Source organism: Canis lupus, chromosome 26 (genome assembly GCF_011100685.1).
Source record: "Canis lupus familiaris isolate Mischka breed German Shepherd chromosome 26, alternate assembly UU_Cfam_GSD_1.0, whole genome shotgun sequence".
Taxonomy (NCBI): Eukaryota; Metazoa; Chordata; class Mammalia; order Carnivora; family Canidae; genus Canis; species Canis lupus.
This window is the reverse complement of record NC_049247.1, coordinates 29,012,815-29,033,159: the sequence shown is the minus strand read 5'-3', so window position 1 is coordinate 29,033,159 and position 20,345 is coordinate 29,012,815. Positions and strand designations below refer to the sequence as shown.

At 45.3% G+C, this 20,345-nt stretch overlaps 2 protein-coding genes across 13 annotated transcripts in view; one reads left to right on the top strand and one right to left on the bottom strand.

Annotated features, from left to right (window-relative positions):
• LOC111092524 overlaps positions 1 to 7,655 on the top strand; it is a 28,466-nt gene extending 20,811 nt beyond the window's left edge. For 9 of the 12 annotated variants that reach the window (XM_038575843.1, XM_038575840.1, XM_038575841.1 and 6 more), the window contains 6 exons: positions 299 to 367; positions 781 to 843; positions 3,129 to 3,182; positions 4,968 to 5,017; positions 5,407 to 5,495; positions 6,656 to 7,655. In XM_038575843.1, coding sequence (XP_038431771.1) covers positions 299 to 367; positions 781 to 843; positions 3,129 to 3,182; positions 4,968 to 5,017; positions 5,407 to 5,495; positions 6,656 to 6,746 — 416 coding nt within the window. In that variant the 3' untranslated portion in view covers positions 6,747 to 7,655. The remainder of the gene's footprint in view (positions 1 to 298; positions 368 to 780; positions 844 to 3,128; positions 3,183 to 4,967; positions 5,018 to 5,406; positions 5,496 to 6,655) is intronic. The other 3 variants (XM_038575839.1, XM_038575850.1, XM_038575849.1) reach the window with 3 other exon arrangements.
• Positions 1 to 20,345, bottom strand: part of LOC119877561 (nebulin-like) — a 94,082-nt gene that overhangs the window by 51,966 nt on the left and 21,771 nt on the right. Inside the window, 5 exon segments of the mRNA XM_038574510.1 lie at positions 6,678 to 6,799; positions 9,895 to 10,001; positions 17,811 to 17,922; positions 18,765 to 18,869; positions 18,967 to 19,093. Of these exon segments, the coding sequence (XP_038430438.1) occupies positions 17,917 to 17,922; positions 18,765 to 18,869; positions 18,967 to 19,093 (238 nt within the window). The 3' untranslated portion in view covers positions 6,678 to 6,799; positions 9,895 to 10,001; positions 17,811 to 17,916.

The window sequence follows — 20,345 nt, the reverse complement described above, 5'->3', positions numbered from 1 at the left end:
CCTACACGGCCCAACATTACCCAGAGGCCTCCATGGTCATGTAAACAAGGGCAGCTATAGGTGTACATATCAATGATTTGGGCCTGTCACTGGTGTTGAGTGCATATAGGAAAGGCCACATATTCCTGGAGAGCCCACAGATCCTGGACAGGGTGAGGCCCCATAGAGGGGAGCGCAGTCCGTACTTCCTAGCCACCCACATGCACACACTTGACTCCTGTCCTCATCCTTCCAAACTCCCTGACAAGTTCCCAGGCAGCCCCTCCAGCATCCTCACGCTGGCTCTGTGTCCTCCTAGCTCCAGTTGAGTCCCTGACTCAGGAAATTCCCAACTCAGAGGCGGAAGAAGAAACCTCAGCTCTCTCAGGTAAAGTCATTTTCTGCATAGGAAATGCAATTGATGCTTTCTTTCCATTTCCAAGGAATTAATTTCCTTGGCACTGCCAGTTAGTCCCGAGTTTCAATCACCCACTGATACCAAATTTAGAGGGGCTTTTAGAACCATCACCATTGGTTACACAACAAATGGCATCAAGCATTTTCTAGGAGTTGCTTTTCCTTCATGTCACATAGCTTGTTTGCTGAACAAAATGGAGCTATGAGATCTGACATTCAAATTTGGAGCCTTTCCTGCAGGTCACATTTACTACTTTTTTGTGATCTTTGACTCGAGGACTGTACTCCAAGTCACTTGCTAATGTCACCAAGAGAACAAAAGTCATGTGCAGATGTGCACAGAGGGATGTGATCCTCATAGTGTTTCCCTTTCACTAACTGCAGGAGGAGGGAGACCAAGATGGTTTATCAGACACTTCTCGAGGAGGAATGTGACTGATGCACAAGGTGGGTCTTTCCCCTCTGCTTTGGCCTGGAGAGCCTCCCTGATCCTGGGTTCCTACTGCGATGGAGGGTGGGGTGGTGGGAAAAAAATGACTGTCCAGTAAAAAAAAAGGTTGACTATGTTCTACAGACTCTGGAAGCAAGCAGGTCATTTAGGTATTGTGGCTTGTGTGTATGATGGCTGGGGGTTGGTCCTATGTGAGTGGATGGGACGTGACTGTGCCGGTCAGTGCGTTGAGTGTGTGTGTTCCTTCACGAGACATTTCCCAATTATGCAAATCAACCCTAGTGTCCAGTGATCAAAAGTAAACCTCACCCCACCGGGCACACTGCTTAGGATGCCACATTCCTCCCTCACCACAGCTGCACCTGGAGGTTTGCTTAGTATTCCTTTTCCTCAGAGGGGGATGAGTCAGTAACAAAGGGCACAACATCAGTCCTAGCTGGGGATGTGTCTCATGCAGGGTCCAAGCAGAGAAGATTCAGGAAGATATTTCAGAGTATTTCCTAAGAGCTTCATTATCCTTAAAAATAATGCTTTCAACTTATAAGCCCACACTGAAGTGTGAGGGGCAAATAGGAGCTCAAAGTAAAGCTTTGTCATTAACTTGGTGCCCAACACCAAGTTGTTGCAAATCGCCTACATGGCCTGGGCCAGGGCCAGGTAAAAGTACGCCAGTGCTCATGACAGGTGCCCCCACACCCAGTCACACACTTGCCACTGGCTGGGTGGCTCCTGAGTGAAGGGATCCCCAGTGACCTGAAGGACACCGGCATTTTGCAGAGAAAAGGACTGGAAAGAAATAGGATGTAGGCCTTGTTAAAATGCAGGGATGTCGGTTGGTTGAAAGCTTATATACTTAATTTTCCTTATGATGAATGATTAATGAACAATTATAAAACTCAGCGGAGGTTTCCTTGGATTGAATGAGCCTGCAGCAAAGTGTCTTTGAATCAATTCCCATCTTATGGATGAGCTGAGATGCAGGTAGGAACGGTGCCTGTTGAACCGGAGCAAAGCAACGGTCTTGAAGAGGTCCGCAACGCAGTGGAGCTTTGCTGAACTTCAAAGCGGCGCCGGGCTCACAGGACTCTGTCTGTAACAGGCCCTGTGCGTTTGGGGTTTACCCTCTTTCAGACAGACTATTTCATAAGGATTCGATTCCCTGTAGGAAGGAGTCAGAGGCAGTGTTTCTACGCACTTTCCTGCTCCTCTCCTCGGACCTCCTTCCTCCAGCTAAGATCGCCTGGCATCAGCTCGGTCCATCTTGATGACCTCCCTGCCTAATAACATACAAAGCCTCAAATTATCTACATCCTCAGGAGCATTGCTGTGGGGTTCACTTTCGGGATGCCTTTTCATTCTGTTCCCTGTTGAAGAGGGTATCCTTTCCCCATCCTGTGGTCTCCTCAAGGATTAACAAGGCATGAACGAGTGAATTTATTCTGGAACTCTCTATTCTGCTGCAGTGTGTCCCTACTTTTATGCCAGCACCGTGCTGCTTGCCTAGTACAGCTGTCTCAGGTACTTTGAAATCTGCAATAACCAAGCCACCACCTTCTTCTTGTTTCTCAACAACGTTTTGGCTATTTGTGTTCCTTTGTGGTCACATTTGCATTTTAGCAGGTTTTCCATTTTTTTAACGTGACATTGTGACTGAAGGCTGTGACATCGCCTCTGGGGGCCATTTATCCTAGAAACGAGGTGTTCACCTCAGCCTTTTAGTGTTCAGTGGGCTCACATAGTGCCTGGCACCTGTGTGTGTGACCAGGACAACCTACACGTGGATGTTGCTAACGGGCCAGCAGTTAAAGCAGGAGGAATGAGCAGGGGTTATGTCTTGCTCGTTGTTGGACGCTAGTGCTCTGCAGTCCAAGGGGAGTCTGTCTATACTCCATCTGTCACAATCATTACCTCGATAACTACATGAAAACGATTACAGAAAATAAACCCTCCAATGCTCACTCACCCTAGCCACATGTCAGGGGTCTCCATAACTGGTGGAATTTCACATGCCACATTTGGAGGGGAACAGTGTAAAGGGCGAGTAGAATGGACATGATGAAGTGGATTCCACAGCTGCTTGGTCTCACTGCAAAATTCGAAACTGTGATCTCTGCCCCGTTGAAGGTCTCTGACTCCCCTAAGCACAGTGCACATCTGAGAACACACCAGAAAGGTCAGGCAGGTAGATGCCGCATGACCCGCAGAGAACTCAACTAGAGTAGGATGAATGGGTGAGCCCCTCCCTCCAATAACAGGATTGCTCATGCTTGTGTTCCTACAGATTTGTGTCTGGAGAGCATAGACGGCTCCAGCAGTGGGGAGGAAGACTCGGCAGGTAGGGAACAGGGCTCAGGTAGGGAACAGTGGCAGAGGGCTCCTGGGAACCTGGGGGTGCATCTCCTACTCTGGAGAATGCAGAGGGTGGGCAAGAAATCAAAAATGAAAGGGAAATACTGGCTAGCAATCTGATTCGTTCATCTCCTATTTTACTGACGTCATAGGACCAGAAATTGTGTCCAGGGGCCTTCGGTGTGTGCCGCATTTCTAATCCCCCTCCCTGGGTTTGCTGTCTTATGATCTATCCCATACAATGTGCACTTCCCACCCTTCTCTGCTGCCAAACGTCAAAGCTTGGTTTTGTTGCCCAGCACCACTCAGCAGTCGTGTGGCAGAGATTGGGTATCGTTCTTGTCATTGCCCTATGATGGACATGACCTGGGTGCCAGAGCAACCCTCTCCCAAATCTGAGAACCAGGAAACTAAGTTGTCATGTGAGCTCAGAGGTGGATGAGAAGGAAACTCTGTCCCGTGTAAGATACATGACGTGTAATGGACCTTCATGCTCCTGACCCATTTCCCATACCTTAAAGTCGACTCCCAGAGTTGGAGATGTTAAGGGGCATCTCCCCTACGGTCACTACATACATGCCTGGGTTGCTTAGGTCATGCCAGCTTCACCACACAAACCAGTTTGTCATAAACATGCTTCCATGAGTGAGAGGCCACATACTGAAGACCTGGAGATGCTCCTTGGCCACAAGGCACCTACCGGCCTGTGTGAAGGTGTGGCTGGGCCCGCTTCTCTCTCTCTCTCTCTCTCTCTCTCTCTCTCTCTCTCTCTCTCTCACACACACACACACACACACACACACACACAGTCTTTCCCAAGCATCCCTCGGACCTGTCACCGAGAACGGCCGAGGCTGAGGACAGAACATATGCTAGCAGCGCTACAGGGTCACTGTTCTTCTCACCATCCAATTCTCCAGCCTCACAGCATAGGCCTTGTCCCCCTACACCCTCCTGATGCCCACCCCGTCACCTGTCCTCAGACCTGCACCAGGGCCCTACCACCCTACCCTCCCTGTAAGGTTCAGCGCCAGGCCTGGCTGGCACCATGTGTTCAGTGGGCTACCCTATTGGATATTTTCCAGCACTTCACTTGAAAATTCAGGGGGAATTTTGAAAATTGACTACCCTCTCATTTCCACTTCTGCTCTATAACACTTCTGGGAACAGATGAGGTTGCTTAAGGCGGGCTCGTGTGCCAAGAAAGACCATCTTGTCCCAAGAGCAAACACTGGATATGTGGACACGTGTGGCACCGTCTCATTCAAGTTCCCCAGCCATCCCAGACCAAGATAGTTTCTCCTCACACAGAGGGTTCAGGGGATTGACTGAATGGGTGCCAGTATATCTCCTGCCAGTCCTTGGCTACCAATATTTAAGAACAATATGATTGTTGGAGGATGGAAAGGGGAAGGAAATGGAGAGTTGTTAGGAAAGGAGGAAGGGGAGTAGGGAGAGAGAAAGGTCATGTCCTGGTCACACTGTCACAGGGACAGTACCTCCCAGAGGAGGGACAGGATGACACACACATCATTCCTAGGCATGGAGAGAACCTACGGGTGGGACACGCAGCTGGGAGACGAGAGACCCACTTCCACCCTGTAGACATGAAGGGACTAAGTGCAGGGAGGCCCCAGGGCTGAGGATCCATCATCTTGAGGTCAGAGTCCCTCATCCCAAGAGGAGCAAGCCATGGGTTCTCACCCCTGCTAAGTTTCCATTTCCTTTCCCATGGCCATGCCAACCTCATTGCTGCCCTGCGCACTGGAAGACAACTCCACGGATACCGGGGATTCACGTGAAAGGAGCAACACTGTGCCTGTAATTAATTCTTCTCCTCCACTCTCTCTTTCACCTCCTCGCTCTGCTGCTCATAAGCACTTGTTCCTAGCTCTTCCCCAGCTCCCACCTTGATGATGCCCACCCTGAAGACCATTGTCTGCTGCAGGCATTGGGTCTTGGCACCTGCTCCGTCTATGGAATGATGCTACAGCCCTCTTTACCCCTCTTTCAGCATCACACTGACCCTTCACCACTGAGTCTGGGGATCAGACCTGAACAGCCCAGCAGGGAGTGGGGCTGGGGTCAGCAGGATGGAGTCCACCCTGTAGGAGAAGCCTAGGGAAGGGTACCTGCTGGGTGACCCCACTCAGTGTCCCCACTCCCTGCTTGGTTATCTGTGGTCATGCCCGATTCTGCCTCCCTTTCAGCTCTCAAGAAGCATCCCTTCCACGGACATCAGGGAAGCAGCGAGGGAAGAAATATTTAAGTTGGAAGAAAAGGAGGAACTAGGAACAAGGTGAGTTTGGCAGAAATAGAGGAAGCAACACAGGCACATGTTCTCTATCACCTCCCTGACCTACTTGTTGGCACCTCAGGAAAACCACCCAAAAAGCCTGGGTGCTGCCCTTCTGGGCTGAGCAATAAGAGGAGACAAGAGGAAGGCCATGATCCCTACAGGCGCTGAAGGATGACCTGAGTACATCTTACAGGGAATGGGACTCAACCCATAGAGGCCCTGAGGGGGCTGAGCCATGACCAGCAGAAGCTGCTGAACCTGGAGGGACAGGACTCAAGAATGTCTGTGCACTGCGCCCCTGTAGCAGAGGGCCCCCAGAGTTGTGCACCCCCTTGTTGTGCAGGACCCAGCCCTGCCCTTCCTACTGCTAATGGCAGCAGACAGGTTGCCCCAGAACATCATTAGTTGGGGTGGTGGCCTGATCCCACACTTCAGGTGTCTGAGGAATGAGTGAACATCACACAGAGCCCCAGGGCCATGCGAGCAGCACAACTCAACTCGACTAGGGGTGCATCCCTGGGGCACAGAGCAGACCCGGGCATCAAGCAGGGACATGTGGATTGCCACTCAATTGGGAGCTGCCCATATCCCGGGGTCTCCTGAGCCTCAGCGAAGCCTTGGAGGATGTTGGGGGGTAACCTCATGCACCGTTTCACCATGTGAGTGTGAGGCTCTATCGATTGTTCTCAATCTGCAGGCGGCCATCGGGGGGAAGGACCCGCCGTCCACTCCCAATTTCACCCATGTCCATCCCTCAGTGTGAGCACCGTGCAAAGTCACTTCCTGTGCGAGACCAGAGCACATCATCCCTGCCAGGCTGCCTGCAATGCTCATGGGCACAAAGTCTCCTCCACAAAATGGGCAGGTTGAGGGCTCCCCGAGACAGTGGGAAAGGCACAGCTAAGCAGGAGGAGGACCCGGCAGTCACAGTGGGCCACAGTCAGGGAAGGGGCCCCCGGGACACTGGGGATATAGCCTTCATTTAGCCCCGGGGGCCTGGAGGCTTCACTTTGCTCATGCCACACATGCGTCTTGCAGGCAACCTCCACCCCCAAATCCTCAGAAGGCAGGTCCAACAAGAAACCCTAGACTCCTAGGTAGAGCTGCCCCAAACAGCACAGCACTCCATCTCCTACAACTGCCCCTGATGTTTCCCGCAGCAGCACAGCAGGACAGTCTGACCTCATCCCAGAAGCTCCAGATTCGCCTGAGGTCCTCAGAGATGGCGAGCCACGAGATGCCTCGGCCTAGGTATGCAGCTTCGGTGGGGACTCAGAGGCTGGAAAGGCGTGAACTGGATGCACCTGGACAGAAGGAGAAGAAACACGCCTGGAGGATCTGTTCCCCTGGACGTGACATGGCAGGCCTCCCCAACAAAAGACCTTTGTGCTTCTCACAAGCAGCATGGATCCCAGAGGACATGACAAAGGGACCCTCGGAGATGGACACCACACCCAGAGCGGGGGGTCCTCATCACTGCTGATGATGGACACTCTGAAAAGGAAGCAATGATACAGGCTGTCAGGCATGCATTTTTGGGGTGAGACTGGCCACCTGGAACTGCGTTCAGCAAGCAGCCCTCCTGGCTTTCCGCCTGTCTGCTGGAGGGGCTGTTCCTCCTCCAGCTCTCCGGTCCTCCCCTGGGGGGACCTGTCCTCGCAGTGAGCGGCGGCCTGGCTCCCGTGGTCGAGGGCCAACCTGTTTGCAGGGTGGCCACTAAACGCCTCCCGTCTGGGACACATGTCTGCCTGCCTTGATTCCAGAGGCTGTCCCAGGATCCTTCTCATAACCATCACTTACCTATCCCGATACAAGCTGGTATTTTGGCAACTAGTAAAAAAGATCACTGGCTAACTCATCGGTTGGGAAAAGAGCGTGCAATACAGTGGAAGCTGCTGGACAACAAGTCTTGTCTGACCCCACACCCCCGTTGGAAAGTCCCGAGTCTCTGACAGTTTGGGTAACTCCTCACCCTTACTTTCCTTATTTTCTTTGACAATGTCACAGCAGGGAAAATACTATCATTTTCAATGTTTATTAATGTATTCCTCACACAATTTTAATGATTATTAATAGAACTATGAGTTAATACACTTGATTAATGTGATTGTTTCTGCTTTTATTTGTAAGGCCTTTTAAATAATAAGAATATCCCAAATTGCAAAAAAAAAAAAAAAGGCGGCAGGTGGGGGTGACTGGGTGGCGGTCAGTGAGGTGGGCACTTGGGATGAGCACTGCATGTTATTCTGTATGTTGGCAAATTGAACACCAATAAAAAATAAATTTATTATGAAAAAAATAAAAAAAATAAAACCTTTAAAATAAATACATAGATAAAACTCAAGCAAGCAAACGAAAAGCTGATTGGGAGGAGAAAAAAAGTAAACAATCTTGTGGAGCCAAAGACTTATTAATGTACATGGAAAGAGGACAAAGATTTGGTTTCTAACTCCAAGTATCAAAATACCTTCTCCATGAGGCAGTCCTGAAATTTTATTTTATAATCTTGATCTTTGTGGTATTTCAAGAGATGACATCTCTTAACTTTAAGAATGTCACAGAAGATTAATCCCATTTACACAAGATGAGTACTTCTCTGAGCAGTCGGTTTTCAACCTCAAGTCTTTTGGGTAGCTGAACCAACCCATAATTAAAGCGGTCTTTTCTCTGACATCGTAACTTTAGTTTTCACATGAATAATCCCATAAAGTTGCTTAGCTCCACTTGGGGGGACAGACACCGTAGAAAAGCCAAACTCAATGCCAGATACCATCCTTGTTACATTGGACTATTTTGAAGGTTAGAGTTATCAGTACTGGTAGGAGAGAGGACTAGGAGTAGGATCGGGCTGTCCATTGGGGTGTAAGGAGCCCTGGGGCCAATTTCACTTAGTGACCACCCCAGAGAGGGGTGATGTAGAGAAGGCTCGTTCAAATTATCCTTGAAGTGATAAAGATTGGGGATGTCACAAGAAGACTAAAATTATCCTAGGGGATGGACTTTGAGGGTAGTATACAACTCTCTCAGCTTCTATTTGAAGCAAAATGGTCTGCCCCTGGCCCCCAACAATAGAGAACCAGTGCCTTGGTGTGTTGGTACAGTGCAGCTTTGAGCAGCACACATGTGCATTATACATTTAGGGAAGAGCATGCTAACTACCTTGGATGTTTCGGGAGATGCCAGCACTATGTGCTCAGCCCACTGGATCTCATGCCACTAGACACCAGGGGTGGGATCTACATGTCTCACAGGGTCAGGGGACAAGGTGCTAGTCCAACTAGCAGACTCCTTTCAGCTCCAAATGAAAATTATGGAACTGAGATACTGTTTCAATTCTGCTGTTTCAATTCACATTTCTCTTTAGAGATCACTCTAATGACTTTAAGATGCCTTGAAAGCCTAGAGCAGTATATTCTTAAATTGAGGGGTTATGAGACGTTGATTGGTCTTTTGTCCGAGTTTAAGTCCCAGTGTGCAGCCAGTCCTCTAGGGATTCCAGTTCTGGTAATGGGTGTAGTGCATCTGTAGGTGGGCTCTGAAAAATATGCTGCTAAGAACGGACTGTCTACCCTGAACTGATTCATTTCATATGTTTTTAAAGATACTATTTGTTTGAGACAGAGAACAAGAGAGAGAGAGAGAGACCTTGAGCACAGAGGGGGAGAGAGAAGTAGACTCCCCACTGAGCAGGAAGCCTGACTCAGGGCTTGATGACCCATGATATTATGACCGGAGCCACCCAGGCTCCTCTAGTTTCAGATCTTTACCAACAGGTAATCTCATTATCATTAAAAGCCAGCTGCGTCCTTGATCATGTGGTATGGGAGATGAAAGCCTGTCCCCTCCTAATTCTAACCAATGTGTCATTCTCACGATTTAGGTGGTCAAGAGAAGAAAGGGAACGAACTTTTTCTGAGTGTCCACTAAGAGCCCATCTCTGTGCCAGGAATGTTATATATGATACCTTGTTCCACCTAATTTAATTATCGTGATTTTTAACCATAGTCCACATATAAGAAAACAGAGGCTCAGAGATATTAAGTAAATCATATAGAGTCATAGTGGGCAGGTGACAACAACAGGATTTGAAACCATGTTTGGCTGACTCCAAGACCATGACTTTATGGATAAATAGCAATGACTTCTCAGGAGTCCCTAGCAAATGCTACCAAGGAATTATAAGAAGGGGTCCTAGCTTTGCTAACTGAGAGGACCAATGAGAAAAACAACAGGCCTTTAGCATCTCTTAGCATCATTCTTGGCTCCCGTGCCCGACTGATACTGTTGGTGCCTTTTGTTGTTTCAGTGGTGTTGTTTCCACGATCCATTTGAGCCACCCGGGCACCCCAGGATATTTTTCTTTAACCCAGTGTACCTCGGTGCCAAATTCCCAACTTACCTCACTGACCATATATCCTTTACGTCTTTAGCGTGTTTCAGGGCTTTGGTCTGTTTCCCAGCATGATGGTGGGGTCTCTCTTTGGTGGCAAGTTCAACATAAAGATACTAAATGATCAGAGAATAGGGATCAGATGTTATAGAGACAAAACATTTGTTATTTAGTATTCAGTCATTTTCATTCACTTCTAACCCTTAAATGGGAGTGTCTACTTGTTTTCGTCCTGATGTTTTCACGTATGATATGCATTTCTTTTCATTTGTTTCCCTGTTTCACATTCAGAAACACATACACACACACCCAAGTCACCTAATACCCTTACTGTTGAGTGTGGCCTGATCTAAATCCATGTGATAAAGAATGCCGATGGAAGAATGAGAGGATTCTAACAAAGCTCTCAACACATTCTCCCCCCATTTTGTCTGAATGCATAAAAGTGGTCACGAACAATAGATGGGTCCTACAGAAGGAATCAAGCAGTTCGGTCCACAGACCGTTCATCCACCCAATGACGAAAGTTGTACACGATTTAGAAAGACAGACGTGGTATTGCTTGCTTAGGTAAAACACAGCCACAGTTATGATGGCCCCAAAGAGAATTGCTTGAAGTTAAGGGCCACGAGGCTGCATCAAGGACAACCCAGTGTGACAATCTGTTGCTGGGCTGCAGTGGGCAAGTATACATAACCACCCACTGTGACGCCAGCGCTGCAGGTTTGTGAGGCTCTGCTTATGAATCTCGCCTGACTCTGAAGCTTCTGCCCTCGCTTGGCTCTTCAAAGATCAGGAGTATCAGGAACTGAGGTGAAGACTGACTTCTGCTTTTTGCCTGCAGCCCTGTACAATACCTGGACATAAAATAGTCATTATCATTATTTCTGCTTTATTTGCATGTTATGGTCTCTGCTGAGAGATGCCTTTACTGCTTACTTCATAGAGAAATCGGGGATTGTCCTACTGTCCTACTGCAACAATCTTGGTTGCTGCTCAAAAAACCAATAATATATTTACCTCCTTAGCCCTCCCTTTCTTTTATCCTTTTTTTTCTTTTCTTTTCTCCTTTGTGTCAAACGAAGACACATTCTGTAGCTTGCCCATGATTCAAGCCTCCTACTGTGTTCTTGGGTCCTGCTCTCCCCTGTCCCATTCTAGGAGCCTCTGCCAGCAATTATCCGCTTCCCCTCTATATCTTCTCTATATCTTCGACCTTCCTGTTTCTTCAGTCCTTCATCTGCAAACAAAGTTTGCTCCCTTCCTTCACTAAGCCTTTTCCAATCTCTACCAATGATTTTGTTTCTTTCTACCTTTCACAGCCAAGCCGACTACGTATTTCTTCTTTTTCTCCTTAATTAATTTCTCAAGGTAACAGTATGGCTTCCGTGCAACCACACCAAGGTAGTCACTGTCCTTAGGACCGCCAAAAACTTCACAACGACCAAATGCAAGAAAGGTTCTCTGTAGCAACTGAAACTGCTCAGCTGTTTCATTCCTGAAAATGTTCTTCCCTGCTCCCCATCCTGGTGCTCTCTCCTAAGTGGCCTTCCTAGGAACTCCTCCATCTATGGTTCTGCCCTTCCCCAAGGTTGCCACTAGCTGGAGTCAGGGTTGGCTTCTTTTACCGGATACGTTCCCCTTGGGTAATCTCGTCTGTTCCTGTGACTTCAATCATTAATGTGAGATGGAGGATTTCCAAATGGATATATCCAGTGTTTCTCCTAAGTCAGGCCCAAATTTTCTTTTCTTTTTTTTTATTGGTGTTCAATTTACTAACATACAGAATAACCCCCAGTGCCCGTCACCCATTCACTCCCACCCCCCGCCCTCCTCCCCTTCTACCACCCCTAGTTCGTTTCCCAGAGTTAGCAGTCTTTACGTTCTGTCTCCCTTTCTGATATTTCCCACACATTTCTTCTCCCTTCCCTTATATTCCCTTTCACTATTATTTATATTCCCCAAATGAATGAGAACATATAATGTTTGTCCTTCTCCAACTAACTTACTTCACTCAGCATAATACCCTCCAGTTCCATCCACGTTGAAGCAAATGGTGGGTATTTGTCATTTCTAATAGCTGAGTAATATTCCATTGTATACATAAACCACATCTTCTTTATCCATTCATCTTTCGTTGGACACCGAGGCTCCTTCCACAGTTTGGCTATCGTAGGCCCAAATTTTCAAAAATGTTCTGAACTTAACCATGTTCAATGCAGAATTTTTTATATTATCTCCATCTCCAGCCCAAATTTGCTTCCTTATCTATTTTCTCTACCTTGCTAAAAGACTCCTTGATCTCCCCGTCATGCAGACCAGACACTTGGGGGAGTCATCCTAGACTTTTCCCTCATTCCCACAACAAATGATCACGAGTTCGGGGCTCCTAACTTTGTGACAGCCTTTATGTCTGACCCACCTTCTCCTTTTTCACAGATACAGCCCTAGTTCGGCCTCTTATATCATTTCTTCTCAACACATCTTCAAAAGCCTCCCAAAACACCTCCTCCGTTGGACCACTCATTCATCTTTCACAAGTCTGAGAAGGAGATTTTCTTAAGGCTCTGATCTAATCATATCTTAATGCTCAGAAAGAATTCTTTTTTAATTAATTAATTAATTAATTAATTAATTAATTAATTTATGATAGTCACACACACACACACACACACACAGAGAGGCAGAGACATAGGCAGAGGGAGAAGCAGGCTCCATGCACCAGGAGCCCGACGTGGGATTCGATCCCGGGTCTCCAGGATCGTGCCCTGGGCCAAAGGCAGGCGCCAAACCACTGTGCCACCCAGGGATCCCGCTCAGAAAGAATTCTAATTCCACATATGAGAAAGGTCATATGATATTCGTCTTTTTCTCTGCATAGTTCACATTGCTTATGCCCTTGAGGTCCATTCAAGTTGTCACAAAGGGCAAACTTTCATTCATTCTGATATTTGTAGCTGCCTCCTACAGGACACCTCTTAGTCACTTGGCTCTGAAGGTCAAGGAAGCTTGTGCTCTTGATCCCATGAAACTCTTATAACAAAGAACACCCAGAAAGGAGCTCATAGCCCTGTCTGGGGTCTGATTTTTAAAACTGTAACCAGGAGACACCCCTCTAAGATCTAGGTCTGGTGGCTGGTATGGCTTACTCTTGTGGGTCCCCTAGGACTGTAACCAATGGAGAAAGAGTTCTTCAATAGCAACCACCCCCCAGGGCATAGCTAGAGAAAACAGAGTCAGGAGCTCAGTCTTCCTGTAAAGGAGGCATGTTAGCTAATCGTTGTGACTGCAGCTTGAGGGGCAGGCTTCTAATTAAAAATGCATCTTGGGGCGGACTATAATCCTTTTCAGAGAATTTAGAGGACATATTCTATCATCGTCTTTAACCCTCTGGTGTGCTTCACAGTGCCAATATATCCTGGAAGGAAGATTTCTACACACCTGGTCCCTGGTTTATGCAGCTGCCACAGGGGATACCCCTTGATTGCCTGTCACTGGTAGCCTGGGGGGCTTGTATTCCTGAGTTCCACAGGACTATGGTAATTGGAAGGACAGTTTTTAGCAGGCTACCACCCCAAAGGCACTGCACAGACAGCATACTCGGGCAAATTCCCAGTCTTTCTGAGCAGGAGGCCTCTTTTCTTGTCCTAGATCTTTGGCCTGAGGGGTAGGTCTTAGGTCTGACACACATCTAGTGGTCAATAGAGCTGCTAAAAAGGAACGCAGGTTGTTGAATGACCTACAGTATTCATTCATGAATGAATGAATGAACATAGTAAGAATGTCACAAGAAGATGGAAAATATAGGAAACTATGGAATAGAAGACACAGAGCTGAATAATACAAAACTGAGCTGAAAAATACACTAGAGGGTTTCAACAGAAAATTATAGATAAGGCAGAAGATCAATTAACTTGAAGATAAGACAGGGAGCTCACCTAATCAGAACAGCAAAGGAGAAGGAATGAAAAAAAAAAGTGAAGATAGCCTTATAAACTTGTGGATAGCATAAAATGGACTAACATTTGCATCATAGGGCTTCCCAAAGTAAAAAGAGAGAAAGGGACAGAAATCTTATTTGAAAAAATAATGGCTGAAATACTAAATTCCCTAACCAGGAGAAAAAAAACAGACATCCAGATCTAGGAAGCACAGAGGGTTTCAAATTAGGGGATCCCAAAGAAATAAACACCAAGACACATAATAATTAAAATGTTAAATTTAAAGACAAGAAGAAACCATTAAAAGTACCAAGAAAAAAATAATTCGTTACATACAATAGAACACACCCCTCTCCCTGCGCCCCCCCCCCCCCGCCATAAGAGTATCAGGTATTTTTCAGCAGAAACTTTGCAGACCAGAGGGAGTAACACAATACATTCGAACGGCTGAAAGAGAAAACCTTCTGACCGACACTAGTCTACTTGGCAAAGTTATCATTCAGAAGTGAAGGAGAGAGACTTTTCTAAACAAGCAAAAGCTAAAGGACTTTCTCACCATTAATACAGCCTTACAAAGGATGTTAAAGAAAAAAAAAAGCAGAAACAACCCAAGAGATGCTAAAGAGATTTCTTTCAATTGAAAAGAAAGGGTGCTAATTAGTGTTTAGAACACATATGAAGAATAGTTCTCACTGGAAAGGTGCATATGTGGTAAAAGACAAATAATAAAAATAACTGATTACAATTAAGTAAGGGATACACAAAAGAAAAACATGTAAAATGTGACATCAGGAACATAAAACATGGGGGGAAATAATGTCGAGCTTTACAATGGGATCAAACTTAAGTTGTTATCAACTTAAATAGACTGTTATAGAAGTTGCTTCACGATAGCCATAAAGGAAAAACCTATAGGAAATATGCAAAAGATGAAAAGAAAGAAATACAAGCATACCACTAAAATAAATCAAAGCACAAAGGAAGAGAGCAAGAGAGGAAGAAAGGAAGAGATCAAGACTATACAAACAGCCAGAAAACAATTAATAAAATAGCACTAAGCCTATAATACATAATCAATAACTAGTCAAAATGTAAATAGACTCAATTCCCCAATCAAAAGACAGAGTGGCGAAATGGATTAAAGAACAAAATCTACCAGGGCACCTGGGTAGCAAAGTCAGTTAAGCATCTGATTTTTGGTTTAAGCTCAGGTCATGATCTCAGGGATGTGGGATTGAACCCCAAGTCAGGTTACATGCTTGGCACAGAAACTGCTTGAGATTCTCCCTCTCCCTCTGCCCCTCCTGCTCACGCTTGTTTGCTCTTTCTCTAAAATAGGTGAATAAATCTTTAAAAAATAAAATAAAAATTAAGACCTATCTGTATGCTGCTTACAAGAGACTCACTTTATATGTAAGGACACAGAGAGACTAGAAGTGAAGAGGTAGGAAAAGATATTTTGTGCAAATGAAAACCAAAAGAAACGTGGAGGAGTAGCTATACTTATATGGACAAGACAGACTTTAATAAGAGACAAAGATGGGCATCATATAGTGATAAAGGAGCCAATTCAACAAAACATATAACATTTGTAAATATGCACCCAACATAGGAGCACCTAGATATATAAAGCAAATACTAACAGACTTAAGCAGAGAAACAGCAATACAATAATAGCTGGAGACTCTAATTTCGCACTTATGTCAATGCATAGATTATCCAGACAGAAAATCGATATGGAAACACTGGCCATACAGTAGACCAGATACTTAAAAATATTCCATCTAAAAGCATCAGAATACACATTCTTTTCAAGTGTAGGATACTGAACAACAACGGGACAAAGAAGAAATCAAAAGAGAAATAAAAAAAATCTTGAGACAAATGAAAATGTAACATACCAAAACTTACGGAATGCAGTTCTAAGGCGAAAGTTTATAACAATGCCTACCTCTAAAAACAAGGACATTTTCAAAAAGCAGCCCAACTTTACACCTAAAGGAACTTGAGAAAGAAGAATAAATAAGCCCAAAGTTAGAGAAAGGAAGGAAATAAAGATCAGGGAAGAAGTAAAATACAAACTAAAAATACAATGGAAAAGATCGATGAAAGAGCTGGTTCTTTGAAAAGATAAACAAACTCGACAAACCTAGACCTAGACTCACCAACTAAAAGAGAAAAACTCAGAATGAAAGAGGAGATGGAATACTGGATACCACAAAAATACAAAGTATCAAAGAGATTCCTATAAACAATGATGTGCTACACAAACCGGACAACTTGAAAGAAATAGATAAATTCCTAGAGGCATACAACACCCCAACACTGAATGATGGTGAAATAGAAAATCTAAACAGACCAATGATGAGGAAGAAGATGGAATCAATAATCAAAAACCTCCTAACAAACAGAAGTCCAAGATCAGAAGGCTTCATTGCTAAATTCTACCAAACATTCAAAGAATGAATACCAATCCTCTCAAAGTCTTTTAAAAAATAGAGGAGGTGGCTCAGTATTTTATCATGCTTACATCATTGTTCCAGTGAGGCAAGTGTGGGAGAAAAGGAATGACTAAAGGATAGCCAGTCTTATTCCTCAATGTGGATGCACAAGACACACAAAATCCTAACAGGAATTGGGAAAAGGAGAAATGGAAGATTTAAATAATTCTGAATCCAAATAGCCAAGAAAAATAAAGGTATTTCAGAGATCCCAATAACCATCTCAAGTTACCATACAATGTTTTACGACGTGGTAGCTGGAGGACAGGCGTGCTACTTAAAGCAGTGCTTTCCAACACTGGCTGCATATTAGAATCATTATTAGAATCATGGAGCAGCTAAAAGCACGCAGATGCCTACATGCAGAGAATCAGAAAGTCTGCTGTGAGGCTGGGGAGTCAGAGCCCACTCAAGGGGAGTTTAGAAATACTTCCCAGGTGGTTCTAATATATGGCCAGTGCAGAGAAGCACTTTGCTGAGATACAAGAACCTAGGCATTCCTGGCTAAGTGCTGGTGCCAGGGGAAGGGACGCAGGTAAGCTTTCAGCAAAGCAAATGGGCTCAATTTAGCATTTATGAAAGCTAAAGAACTTATCACCCTCTGCCGCTAGCTCACTAGGAGTGTAGGAAGCTGCACACCCCCACCCCCTCACTGCAGGCAACCTTTGGTGTGCCAGGACATCTTTAAGTCTAAGAGCATAAGTGATTCCTAATAGGCAGCCACTAAAACTATTGAAAATGGGGAGTCAGTCAAGTGGCCTGACTGCCAATGTGTGGCTTCGCTCAGTGAAGTCTGATGAAGCTACACGACAAAGATGAGTTGAACGAGAATAGCCAACTCATCTGTAATAAGAAAAGCATTTACATTTGTGGAACGCCCTTACCTTTAGAAAGCACATTTAATCACTGGCCAACATGGACATCTATTACAGCCAAGGCACTATGGGACACACATCTAAATAAGACGGGGTCCAACCCTCAAGGAACGAGGAATGGAGGGGAGAGCACAAGATCTATACCCAACTAGCTGTGATAGACTGGAAGCCCCGAGGCCAACTGACAATGAAACAAAATAGTTCAGAATTTGGTGTGTGGGCTGCAGAGCAGGGAGCCATGAAAGACTTTTCAAATGGCACCACCAAGGTTAGGGTTTCTGATGACAGGGATTAAAGAGCAAGTTTTGAAATAAATTAAATAAATTTGGTTTGGAGACCACAACAATAGTGTAACATAGGCCTTGCCAATTTATAAAATTAACTCTCTGCAGCTCCAGTCACAGGTAGTCAAGTACCAACATCCTTATCTTACCAAAAGGGGACAAAATAAGGAAACTGAGGCAAAACAAGGTCAACTGACTTGCTTAGTTAGACACGGTAGGCACTCCATAATTACATCAGAGGGGAGACTTTTTTTTTTTTCTAAGCGCAGTTGCCTGTTTGACAGAGGAATAAGTCAGTTGCAGTGACAGGTTCAGCATCCTTACCTCGCTCAGCTGTGTCTTCAGTTCCTGTACTTTTCTGTATTCTGGAGTGTCAAGCACCACTTGGTATCTGTCTCACATCTTCCTCGCCTTATCAGTGTACAGGTAGTTAGACCTAAAGAAAAAAAAGAAAACAGAAGCACAAGTTAATCAGTCATTGAAAGAATTATATTGAGGCTGGTGACGTGGTAATGGAAGCTGTGCCAGGGTAGCTATGTGTCATGAAGATGTGCACTCGCCCAGAACTTGCGCACGTGCCGGCAGCGGACCATGTCAGGAATGTCACACAGGAAGCAGCCCAGTCCCGAGGATCTGCAAGTCCTCCTTATATTAAATCTGTGTGGCAGAAACAGAAATAAAGCTGGCCAGGATTAAATGCAAACCAGGAACCAATAAGAGTAGTGAGACCTTCATGTTGATACAGGTTTCATTTTGGTTGAACACGTCCACCCTATACTCTTAGTTGGCTTGCACTCAAATGAATCACAGGTTTTTAAATTTAATCCTGAGCTAAGGAAAATATTGCTATTTGTTGTTCTTATACTGATGGGAGGAAAGCATGGATTGAATGGAGTGGCCTTTCAGGAGATGGAAACATTTAAGGAGAAACAAACATGGGAGGAGGAAGTTGCTAATGAGTATGGGCGTGGGGATGAGCAGGAGAAGGATACTACATGGGACCCAGGACGAGACGAGGTAGGGTGAGGGGCCGGTCATGGTTCAGTGTTGAATTCAGAGTGGTGGCCAGCAATGCTTGTAATTCCTAAACGTTCTTCCTACTACTGTTTCCGTGGTTGGAGAAATGCGGGGTCCCGCTTCCACACAATTTCACCTCCAAGCTGTATACCCAGTGTAGAAGGACTCAATGCAGCAGGCAGTTCAAAGATCACCAGTTGGCTTACATGTACACAGCCCCTTGGTATGAGCTTTTCTGAAAGACCCAGACGAGATGCTTACGTCACTGGTGATGTCTCCCACGTAGCGGCAACGGATCACTTGGGGTGTGTAAGGCAGTGAGATCACGTGGCCTTGCATCTTGAAGAAGTCTGATTTGTAGATCAACTGAAAAAATGGCCCAAAACACACACATCAGAGACCACATGGCTGACATTCCTCCTGGGGTGCCACAGCCTGCCCTCTCTCTTAAGAAAATACTCACCTCACTGACAGCCTCTTGTGTCTTCTTGACTTGGCGGATTTCAGGTGTATCAGGAGTTGTGTGAATCTTGTCTTTCAGTCTGTGGTACAATTGTCCATACACGTGGATGGAACTGGAGAGTATGATGCTGAGTGAAATAAGTCAATCAGGGAGGACAAACATTTTATGGTCTCATTCATTTGGGGAATATAAAAAATAGTGAAAGGGAATAAAGGGGAAAGGAGAAAAAAATGAGTGGGACATATCAGAAAGGGAGACAGAACATGAGGGACTCCGAACTCTGGGAAACGAACAAGGGGTGGTGGAAAGGGAGGTGGGTGGGGGGTGGGGGTGACTGGGTGACAGGCATTGAGGGGGGCCCTTGATGGGATGAGCACTGGGTGTTATGCTCTATGTTGGCAAATTGAACTCCAAAAAAAAAAAAAAAACTGTCGATACTATCTCTACACTGGAAGCAAAACCACTGCAGGTATTTAGTGTGGGAAGATGAGGGCAACTGTTGACTAATCAATAATCAAATATTCTACACAAAGAGCCATTAGAGGAGCAATTAAGGATCAAGGAAGTGTCTGACAGGAAAAAAGAGGAAATGGTACTTATTTTAGTTAGGTGAAGAATTCTGAGCATAAAGTCTTCCACATTCTATCAGATGGTTGGATATGGTCAGATATACAGGCCAACCATGTATATAGAAAACCAGGGTCACGAATTAGACTAAAATGCAAATTCATTAGTAATTGTTTCATAACGAATCTCAAAAAAGGAATTAATTTACATCATAATCTGTGAATTGGGATTGACAATGGCATTGCCAAATACAAAAAGACGTCACCGATGGATACAAACACCAAAATGGTAACAAAAAGGACCCTCTCATTCCTTGATGATACAGAGATTTCTAACTAACATATAGTACAAAGCCGTGGCCTCTGAAACTCAATACCCCCCCCCCCCCCCGCAGAATCAACATTCACTGTACCTCACTGGTAACATTGTTCACCCTCTGGACATGGACAAATGGGATTTCTTTAGGGCCAAGTGTGTATCTGTGTGCCTTGATGTGTTCCCACTCTTCTCTGTATTTGTACTGGGAAGGCAGAGTCAGAACGAGTTCGCTGCTGGGTCACAAAGAGTAGCTGTACATTCCTCACACAGGAAGGAGCTGCTGCTTACATTTGAAAATCACTCTCCATGGATTAAGTACAAGAAAAAGTCAGGGACAAAATGTCACCAGTAAACAGGACCTTGGCAATTATTTTCTTGGCTATATAAGCCAGGTGCAGAGAGGAATAAAATTCAGTGTTGCCTAGAAAAACCTGCTGGCAGGCAGCTATGAAAATAAAAGGGAAACTGTGTGTTTTTATGTTTTTTTAAAATTT